Below are 11,091 nucleotides of genomic sequence, written 5' to 3' on the forward strand. Positions count from 1 at the left end.
GCCATTTTTGGGCCTTAAAAAGAATTATGAGAATTGTAATTTTGTTTGGTTTGTATTCGTTTTTCCAAAGCTCATAGGATTCACCCTCAAGGCTAGGCCCAAAAAATGTCATCACCCACTTTGCCTTTGAACTGAGTGTGTGTCCTTTTAAGTATAACAGTGATGTTATTTAGTAGACTATCAAACCGTCGTCATATAACTATGATGATGTAGCCATATAAATCAACTTTTGAATTAACAAGGACTTGTAAAAATAAAAGAGAATGGCAAATATTCACTATCACATCATTATAGTTGTATGTCAATGATATGACAGAGCCTACTAAGGGAGCATTTGGAGTTGCGATTTCACATGAATAATTTATGTTTTTAAAATATATTACAAAATGTAAGGCGTTTGATATATATTGCGATTTAAAAAGCACTTAATTTAAAATAGGAAAAAAATCTGTGATTTCTATAAGCATGCTAGGGGGTACTTATTTAAAAAGTGCGAATTTAAACCAAAATTACGATTTCGCATAACAAATATTTTATAAAAAAAATACATTTTAACATGTTTTACCAAACGCCTTTACGATTTTAAAAAGTAGCGCACTTTTAAAATCACATTTATTGAAACCGCAATTCCAAACGAACCCTAAATATCTTTTCTCTAATTATAATAATAAGTTTTGGATAAAATTTCCACGTATCTCCTTAATATTATTATTATCTTTCTAATTAGTATGTCAATTAGAAGTAAGTTTTGAGTACAAAGTGAGACAAAGTACGTGGGAATTAACTTCCGTGCCCTAATAATTATGTATTTCTATTTCAGGCTTGCACGGTTCCGCCAATCATTGTGTGCCCCCTAGCTACGCTCTAGCGTACACGATGAGAGGCAGTTGTAGATTTGCATTCATGAAATGTCTAAGATCAACACTATTGATCATGAGATGAGCCACTCAATCAATTTGTCTTCTTTTTTTATTTTATAAGGATGTTTCGGACATTAATCTTTATAATTTATCTTACTAATTACATATTCATTACGTGGAACGAAATTATACATCCTTAATTAATTAGGATTATTCAAATGTTAATTTGAAACAAAAAACACCCAACTAAAAACTTCCTTATTCCCAGGATTATTTTTCTAAAATGTTTTGCTTTTGGGTACTAAAATAGTTCTTGAATACACCCTTAGAAAAGTTTCCTAATTAAAACTATATTTTTCATCTATATATATATATAGATGAAAAATTGTAAATTATTATGGATAAATCTCCTTAATTATGAAAGGATTTAATTAGGTGAAATACAAAAAGGACTAGAATTAGAGCCTGTTTGGATTGCGTTTGAAAAATAGAGTTTTTAAGTCAAAAAAAACTTTTGTCAAAAGTGTTTTTTTTTTGCCATTTTTAAGCTGTTTTAATCCTTAAAAGTGCTTTTAATTTTTTTTACTAAACAAATATATATATATATTTTTTTCAAACGGACTTTTTAAGTGTTAACAACACTTTTAGACTTCTCAAACACAATCCTAAACATGCCCTTAATCAATTACTGGGTCAGCTCCTGCTTGAGTTGGGTCCGTTTGCAATCCCACATTATTTACCTTAAAGTTGTAGGGTTACGTTGAGTGTCCAAAGCGCAATGAGAACAGAAAAATTGATGATAGAAACGTATTAATGTGGAAGATACCCTATTGATGCTTGGGACACAATTACGTGATAAGACCAAACTGCTAACAATTTAAACGTGCTCCAAATACGATCACACATTTAAAAAACAAGAAAAAGGAAAAGAATAATCAAAGAGAACCACTCTAGAAATTAAATAATAAAGATGTGGTCATGAGCACAACAAGCTGCGCCCCATTGGTCCTCTCCGGCCCAGATCAATCCCATTCAATTTTATCATATTTTGTCATATATATATATATATATATCTTGATAGCTATATTTCTAGTTCAAAGATTTATACGGGGCCATGTGATTTTGTTTAATATCTGATCAGTTGAGTAGTTTTTGGGCGTGCTCTTACAAATAAAGAAAAGAAAAAGAGGAATAATATCCCCATAATGACATAGATTGCATGTATATATATATATATATATAGTTTCATTATATTTGATCAGGATAACAATGAGAAGATTGAATTATTTACTTATTTATTTTTGGATTCTTCAGATATATTCAAGTTTGATTATAAAAGAAAAATGAGGTTCAAGGAGGGGAATTCAGTGGAGGTATTTAGAAAAGAAAATGATCCATGCGGCTGCTGGTTTCCCGGAATAGTAACTTCAGTACAAGGCAATAGCTACAGTATTATTGTGAGGCACAAAGGAGATCAGGCAGCTGTGGAGAGGGTGCATGAGGAGGATGTACGGCCACAGCCTCCGCCGCAGGATGATCAGAAGGGGCTTGAAAGATGGACGGCTGGTGATATTGCTGAGGTGTTTGATATTCAGTGTTGGAGGGTTGCAGCGATTCTGAAGGCGATCAAGAACGTCCATTTTGTTGTTAGGTTTGTTGGGTCCATCCACCTCAAAGAATTTCATAAATCTAGTCTAAGGGTTCGCCAAGCTTGGCATAACAATAAGTGGTCACAGCTGGTTGGGATTGGGAAGGTAATAATAATTAACCTCTTTAACTACCGGTGTTTCTTGAATAAAACGGAAAAATAAGTACGATAATCAAATCAATTTCTGACGTTCAATCTGCTTGCAGGTTCAAGAAAATAGGCAGGCTGTCGACAATATTGGCACACTAGCTGTTTGGCAAGGGAGTTGCTTAACAAGAGGGGGAGATGGAAAGAAAAATGTCAAAGAAATGTGGCTTCCTGAAGGAAATCATGGCCATTGTTCTGAACCACCATCGGAGGAGCTGCCGATGGTAAGAAATTAAATGTGCCTTCCAAATGCCTGGTGGCTGGTGATATATATATTTATATATATTAGGAGTCCCTTCTAAGAAACCATTGTTGGTTGATGCATGCAGGTGGATGATATTTCATCTATTGCTAGCTGTAGTTTGAATGAAGATGGTGAGGCAGCTGAACATCCCAGTGTTAATTGTTCATCAAGAGACCATTCTTCTTCTGCTGAGTCCTCATCATTTCCGCCTTGGTCCAGCAAACAGAAACTAGTTATCAAAGTTGAGGTCCATAAACAAGAGGTTAAAGCTTATAAGTCAACTGTGCAGGCAATGTATGCTTCAGGTCCATTTATAACTTGGGATCAAGAGTCCCTCTTAACAAATCTTCGTCTCTCTCTTCACATTTCAAATGAGGAACATTTACTCCACCTCAGGCACCTTTTATCCACTCAACCTTGTTAATTTTTTATTTTTATTTTCTTTCCCTCTTCCCTCTCATTCAAGAGGAATTTGACTAGCTTTTGGTTTTAGAAAGACATTTTACTCTTAGATCAGCTAATAGGCTTCCAATTTACATTCATCTAGCTTTGCTTGATTACCTATTTATCATTTGCCTGAGTTTGACATTTTAATGCAAGATTATTTGCTTTTTTCTAATATTTTTTACACTTTGTTCTGTTTATCCTCCTTGTTCTTCGGTATTTGCCTATCACACACTGGTATTACGTACTTAGAGGGGTAACAATAATTACAGTGCAAGAGATACACACAAATAATATGCAATGGGTCAAAAATGACACGAGCTTCTCTGAAAGGCTGTTAAAAGCGGTTAAAGAAGCAAAACCAAGAGGCGGCGGAAGGCAGACGAACCTCAAAAGGCACGTCAACCCTTCCTAAGCACCCACAAGCAAGCATCGAACAAGACATCCAAAAGGATGCCCGCGAAAGGAAGGCACTGATGCATGGTTTTCGAGATGGATTTGTCAGAGAAGTGAACCGGTCTCTGATAACAAAAATCCTCACAAACAAGCCCAAAGAAAACAACACAAAGCAGAAATAGAAAGCAAATAGTAGAAATATAAATCCAAATCCAAAAATCAGCAAAATTAGCAAAGGTGTTGGCAAAGTCGAACGGACACGTGAGATCCACAAGTCAGCGTGTGGGTACTAGGTTGAGGCACGGAAGGAGGCGACGGGGAGGAGAGAGGTTGATGAAGATGGTGGTGAGGGGCGTTGGTAGCCACATTTGATAGAGGAAGATAGATCTAGTTTCAAAGGAGCCAAAACCAAAACCACAAAACAGATCCGGAAGGAAGAAGTGATTTGGCGGTGTATAGGAGGTGGCACGGCGGCAATAAAGGGGTAGATGTCGCGATTTTGGGAGGATAATTTGGGAGGATAATGGATAAATTGCATAGGGGCGATAGATATGGCCGCATGAGAGGCAAAAGGGATTAGAGAAAACTCTAAACCAAGAAAACCCCAAGGTAAAAACTCCACGAGGAAGGAAAAAGGAGGAGAGGGGATCAAGGAGGGAAGAGAGAGATTCTACAATCCTCACTGTTAGTTCTTGTGTTAGCTTAATTCAGTTCCAAAATGCAGATGCTACTGTTCACGGCTCAAACACTGATATAGAATGCTCAGAATCCAATCTCCACCGTTCATAATGTAGATCCATGTGTTATGAACGTCCCTGCAAAATTTCAGCTCAATCGGACCATAAACGCCCATCGATCGGAGCTGTTGATGAAGACTAGACAGGCCGGGTCCGGACCGCAATTCCCCGGGTCCGGACCTCATTTCCAGAAACTCAAATTTTGCTCCGCAAAGCCGTGTCCGGACAGCCCATTAACATGTCCGGACACCCCGTAAGTTTGAGGCCCAAAAACGTGATTTTAAGTGGTTTAAGTCTAGGGTTTTGTCGGGGGTATATATACATCATTATAGAAGATAGAAGTAGGAATTTTAACCCCCAGAGAGTTCGTCGGAGGCTGTGCTAAGAGAGATCATATGTGGTGAGCGTTAAATTAAATCTCTTAGAGTTTTAGTTATTCCTTTGATAAATCTACGGTTGAGAAGTCTATCGGAAGGGTCCGGTAAAGGAGAATCACGTTGAAGAAGATTGTGAGCAAGGAGACGAGTTGTAGGCTTGTCGATCTTACAGAGCCAAGGTCTTGCAAAGGGTTGTAAGTGTTCCTAGTGTCTGTAATCTCTGGATAATCTTTTGATAGTGATTTCCTGGGTTTGGCTGCCCCGGAGAGGTTTTACTTTTAGATCGGTTTCTAAAAGGTTTCCTCTTCGTAACCAAAATATCTGTGTCTGCCTCTTTATTGCTTTATATATTTTGGGTGATTGAATTGTTTATTGCTTCATTATATTAATTCCGCATAAATTGTGATAAACAAGTTTTTGGAGTCGGCATAGCGTTTTTCACTCACAAACCATACGACAGCTAGCAAAGAGGCTAGGGTTTTTTTGGGGGCTGGGAGAGAGAGAAGTTCGTTAAATTATGTTTAATTAAAACATACAAATGTCGACTAACAATGATCATATATTAAATCCTACTAAGTTAATTATTAAATTTGATACATGTAATTTAATTGAATCTAAAGTGACACACTAACGGAATCCATCAAATTTTTGGGTGAATTTTAATATTAAGGACTTATTTGTTCTTTATGCATACGACATGGATCTCTCAAAACATTTTGATACTACATGATTGATTTCGTACTTTTTAATTTTTAATTTTAATTTTAATTTTTAAATTTCTTTAATTTTAATTTTTTTTGTTTTTTTTTTTTGCTGAGAACAAAGGATATGCTTTATTTTTGTGTGTAGTGACTTTTAAGTTGTCAATAAATTTGTCCAAGACAAATGGAGGAAAGTTATAGAATGTAAAAGTGCCGTACGTATGATTAGCTTATTGAGGTCTTTGAAGGAGGATATGCCAGCATCTCTGTTTGGAACCTCAGAAATTCAGGACCAGGGTATTTTTCATGTACAAACTTTATCTGAATAGATTGTAAATTGTGCATTCAGAATGATCAACCTACAAATTTCAGTCTCACACGTGGTGCAAAATTTAGTCAAAACATTTGCTAAAACAAAAACTCCGGTGTAACTTATGAACATCAATTAACTAACACATCTTGAAGCCTCTCGCAACAAATCCTTGCATTGCTTTTAATCAAAGAATCCAGCAGCTGCAACCTTGTGAATCTTGGGGACCTTCAAACCATTGATCCCATAATGGGTTCACAGGGCCGTTTGTGCTGTAAACAGAATAAACTGATGATTAGGGCTTACCCATTTTTATTAGGAAGGTGGAATATTATATAGGTTGTGTAACTTACAGTGGGAGTAGTGGATCAGGTATTATTTCTATGTTGCGCAACAATCTGAGAGCCAACAAGAAAAACAGATTACCATACACTCTACAAATCTTTTGCCATCAACTTATATGAGATTTTGCTATAGCTCTTTAATCATCAGAATGAGCTGACAAACAAGTGAAGATGTGTATTTCCAATTACTAGAAATTGAATGGGTAAACCAATACAAGCGATCGCACTACTATCTCTATACCACATTGGATTGAAAATAAATATGAAATCTCCTCTTCCACCAGCCTATTTCTTTTTCTTTAAAAAAAAAAAAAAAAAAAAACCCAATTGTTGTACTTACTCCTCACATGATGTTGACACGTTTTCTGTTTTTTGAAGCTCTTCTAACTCTTCCTGGACAAATTCATGCAAAACCAAGTAACAGGAATAAGCTGTAAATTGCAATTCAGTGCATAACAACACAACAGTGACTTTCTGCAGAAGTTAGTTTCAGAATCCAGAGATAAAAAAGACAAACTTCAAAACTGTAGTTTCATCTGCAAGAGCAACTAGCAAGCTATTACGCAAGAAAAGGGCAAATCAGTATCATGGCTTATGATTCTGTCACTTTTCTAAGATGATAAAAACTTTCAAGCATGTGGCTATACACGGATAAGGGTGAGTGGCAAGCCTTAATCAGTGACCTATAGCACCACAACTTAGGGTAGCAAGTATTCTAATTCAGTTGAACTATGGAATCAACCAAGTTAAACCACAAACATTAGAAATACTTTAAGATAAGGTTGAGAGAACATTGCAGCCCTGACGATGAAAGTCATAGCTTTTCTAGACACAGAACATCGGTGGACTACTTCATCTCAGGCATTTGTTGTCACCATCAAAGAGGATGTAGTCAAGTCCCACAAGACAATTCATTTCTCTATTTAAATTGTGCAGTGTCTACGAATTGAAACCAATAGAACATGAGAACAGTTCAGACTAGATATTACCAGAGAATTGCTGTATAGCAGAAAATATTCAGGAGATAGAATTTTGAATATCTTCTAGAGACATAAAAGCAACATAGCCTTTTTTTTCAATGATGGGGAATCTTGACAAGGGAGGGTTCTTTAGACTCACCCCTACAGAGTAAACCTCGGACCCGTACACCGCACCCTCAAAAGTTTCTTTACACGGATCAAGGTAAATCACTTGCTTTTACACTAGGGGGTGTGGTCCCAAGGGGGAGTTTGCACCTAGCAAGTCTTGAACTTGGGCTATAAGGAGTGATACTCCCTAAGATCACAAGCTTCAACCACTAGGCCAACCCATTGAGGTTAAAAGCAACATAGCCTTCCTACATCTATTATATAAAAATCCAGATAGAGAGTATTAAAAGGCCCATAAAATCCTAAAGCATAACGATTTAGGACATGAAGCTAAACAAAAGCATTTCTATAACTTTCTCTTTTTTTTTTTTTTTGTAGGTAAGCATTTCTATAACTTGAAACTTACAGAAGAGAGAAGTGGATAAGCATTGTACGGAGTTGAGCAGCTAAACAGTACTTTTTTATGGGGTAACTTAATTAGGCACAGGAGGAGTTTACGCTGTAACATTCCACCACAGAGAAAAATAATTGCATTCCCACAGTCGAACTTTTTTTTTCTAGTGTCTTTCTTTCCCTTAGCCAAACTTATTTCAAAGTTAAACATTGCCAACAAGTCAGAACCCAACTTTAAGTCTTCTCTTCCAAGATACATAATTTAGGTCAGTTTGAAGCATTCCCCATTGTCTCATACAGAGGCAAAGAAAGTTGCAAGATCAATCACCTGACTGCCTTCAAATATCTTTATACATATTCAATCAGCTGAACTAGAACAATTGTCACATACATAAAAAAAAAAAGGGTCCAGCGCATCTCACATTTAGGAGGCACAACATCACTCTTTCGATGCTCCACTATGTCATGGATATTAAATAAGAACCATTACTATAGCTTTAGGAAACAAATATTCTTTGATGAAAAACTCATCCATTCCATTGGCTTGTAGCATCTTGTGGGCAGAATGATTTAGGTAAGAAATTACGACATCTAATGTCATTTAGTCACTTCAATGCATACAAGAAAAAATCAAAAACATTTATTGTTGGTTCTTCCTCTGTCACCTAGGGAAGCGCTACCAACATCAACACTATCATCCAAAAATGACTAGTTAAGTTATAATTGAAATTCCTTAAAAATCATTTATATAGTCTAATCTCACTTAATAAGAAATCAATGTAGGATTTGACACTCATGCATCAACTTCACAATCTACCCACCCAATGTGGAACTTAACTTTCTAGGCTCTCCCACTCAAATACTTGATGTTTTCACCAAGACTCACATCATGCAATGTCCCAAAGGCACATGGTGTCATTAGGTTGGATTTGATACCATTTGTCACTGATGATACACTAAATAATCATGCTAGGGTCAGGTTTTTTTTTTTTTTTTTTTTTTTTTCCCCTTCTTTTGGCAAAATATGAAATCATTTTCTATTTCTTATTTCCCTGTATATAGCTGCTAACAAAATATAAGTACACAAGCATATATAAAATAAACAAAAGAACAACTTGCCCCAGAAGCAAAAATTGCCCATTATCCCCGAGATTCCAAGCTAAAAAGGAAATGCATCTAAACCCAGTTCATACCAAACTAACAAGCACAAATATTTATCAAGAAGAAGAAGAAAGAGACCTCTAAGAATTTGGATTCTTGCTCGACGCGCTTGAGTTGGGCGAGAATCCGATGCTTGCCTCTCGTATCAGGTCCTTCTGCTGCTACTGAAGCAACGGCAAGCTCATCTACAGACGACGCCGTTTCAGACGCCATTACTGCAAAACTCAAAATCCAAAAGAATGGCTCCAAAGATGAGGCTCATCCCACAACAGAGCCGCTCATTTTTTCTTTTTCGAATTTGAGTTTCACTCCTCATTTACACAAATAAATATGCAGGCTTGTGAACTCCCTCTCACCTTTACAGATCTGAAGACTTTTGTCCGTACAAAAGCTTTTTACATTTTTCACTTGCTTTCTCCTCCCAAAATATATGAGGACTGGTACCTGTACATTCTAAGTATTCACTTTCTGTCGCAATTAATAATAATTTTTACTGCCAAGTATTTTTTTTACTGTCACGTGGAGTAAACACTTGGGTAGGTGTAAAATTCTCAAAATATAGGAAAAATTATAGTTTACCTTCCTAAAGTTTGACACTTTTTTTTTTAAATTTTTTTTTTTTTTTTATTCTACCTCCCATGTTTAAAAATTAACAATATAACCCACCCTGAAGGGTTTTTTTTTTTTTTTGTTGTTGTTGCAATGTTGCCATTCCGTTAAAAGATTATGTCATGTTGGACGGTTTGGCCAACACGTGCGCCTCACGTGCACGTTTTTTTGAATTTGTTTCGCTAATGCCCCTAACCCGGCACACGGACCAATGGATCTTATCCTTTATTTTTTACTTCACTTTTTGTTTTGTTTCTTTTCATTTCCTTTTCTTTCTTTTTGCTTCTTCTTTGTTGTTATCTTGGAGGCGATATACTTGCCGCTTATGGTTAAGGTGAAAGATGACTTCCTCAAGCCAATTTTTAAGTTCTAGGTCGATATAGAGCTGGGCATGAAACACACCTGGACCTCACGGGGTATGCTATTGTGAGCGTTCTACTCTTGTAAGAATGACCTAGACTAAACCAAATTCCAGTAGGAGGTTTGTGAGTTGTGAAAATTAGAAGGTAAGTAAATTAGTCGATGTTATCTTTTGTTTTTTGCTTTTCTGTGTTCGATTTGTATCAACAAAGTAGGCGTTTGAGTAGCGAAATTTTTAGGTCTAATCAACGCATCAGGTTAGATCTTGGTTAGTGGTTTAGTATGAGTTGTCTTAGCTAATGCCTCCAATGGATTGAGAGTGCATCAGTTGATTATTGGCCTCCAATCTGCTGAGAATAGCTAACACCTTCTCTTCAAAGTCAAAATTCTTTGGAGGAGGTTGCTTAGCCTGATACTGCTGTTGTGGAGCTGATTGATATTGAGGGTAATATGATTGATCATTGAATTGCAAATATGATTGATGTTGCAGTTTATGAAATTGTGGAGCATAATTTTCAAGAGCTTGAGCTTGCCACAAGAGATTAGATTGGTAGCTCCATGCCGGGTTATAGGAATCAAAATAGAGGTCATTCCCCGGTCTAGAGAGCGGTGTGTTCATATGCTCATAAGAATAGTTATAAAATTGTCTCGTTGTAGAACAATCTCTAACATGGTGATAAGGATTATAGCAATATGAACATGCTCCATGGGGTGTTAGAATGTCTCCCCACATGACTAAAATAACAAAAGGAAAATAAAAACAAAAATAAAAATAAAAACTTACAAATGGCCTGAAGATGCAGCCTTGGAGTGCTGGAATGCAGCTATTGGAATCTAGCAGGCATCGTATGGAATGATGGCTAAATTCTAAGATCGACGACCCTGCATACAAGAAAACATTGATTCTGCAGTTATAGCAGCTTCAGTGCTGTTGTTCGGATGTGCGCTCGATCGTTGTGGATTTGCGATCGATCGCAGCTCGATCCATCTAGATTGGGCACTTGATCGCATTACCGCAAAACAAGGTGGAATTTAGCTTTAGTGCTGCTGTCTGGACGTGTGCTCGATCGCACTGCTATAGAATAGAAATTGAACTATAGAAAATAGAATAAGAGAGAAATAATGAAATTTAAAGAGAATTACTAAACTTAAGGAAAAACTTCTAAACAAAATTCAATGCAATTCCAAGCAATGGCACAAAAAATTTGTTGTGCAAATATCCACCTAATTAATAGATGAATAAATGTACGTTTTACTCACAAGTGCACAAGA

At 36.5% G+C, this 11,091-nt stretch overlaps 2 protein-coding genes across 2 annotated transcripts; one reads left to right on the forward strand and one right to left on the reverse strand.

The window, feature by feature from the left end:
• The first annotated feature begins 2,203 nt into the window (after positions 1 to 2,203).
• Positions 2,204 to 3,323, forward strand: LOC132169054 (uncharacterized). The gene is made up of 3 exons (XM_059580144.1): positions 2,204 to 2,614; positions 2,715 to 2,879; positions 2,985 to 3,323. Exons 1-3 carry the CDS (start codon positions 2,204 to 2,206, stop codon positions 3,321 to 3,323), a joined length of 915 nt encoding a protein of 304 aa, XP_059436127.1.
• Positions 3,324 to 5,870: 2,547 nt separating this feature from the next.
• On the reverse strand, positions 5,871 to 9,275 carry LOC132170754 (guanine nucleotide-binding protein subunit gamma 2). The gene is made up of 4 exons (XM_059581848.1): positions 8,929 to 9,275; positions 6,549 to 6,601; positions 6,218 to 6,262; positions 5,871 to 6,136 (listed from the first exon to the last, which is right to left on the reverse strand). The coding sequence occupies exons 1-4, from the start codon at positions 9,061 to 9,063 to the stop codon at positions 6,052 to 6,054; spliced, it is 318 nt and encodes a 105-aa protein (XP_059437831.1). The 5' UTR covers positions 9,064 to 9,275; the 3' UTR covers positions 5,871 to 6,051.
• Between the last annotated feature and the right edge of the window lie 1,816 nt (positions 9,276 to 11,091).

The sequence above is a fragment of the Corylus avellana genome, chromosome ca2 (assembly GCF_901000735.1).
Source record: "Corylus avellana chromosome ca2, CavTom2PMs-1.0".
Classification (NCBI taxonomy): Eukaryota; Viridiplantae; Streptophyta; class Magnoliopsida; order Fagales; family Betulaceae; genus Corylus; species Corylus avellana.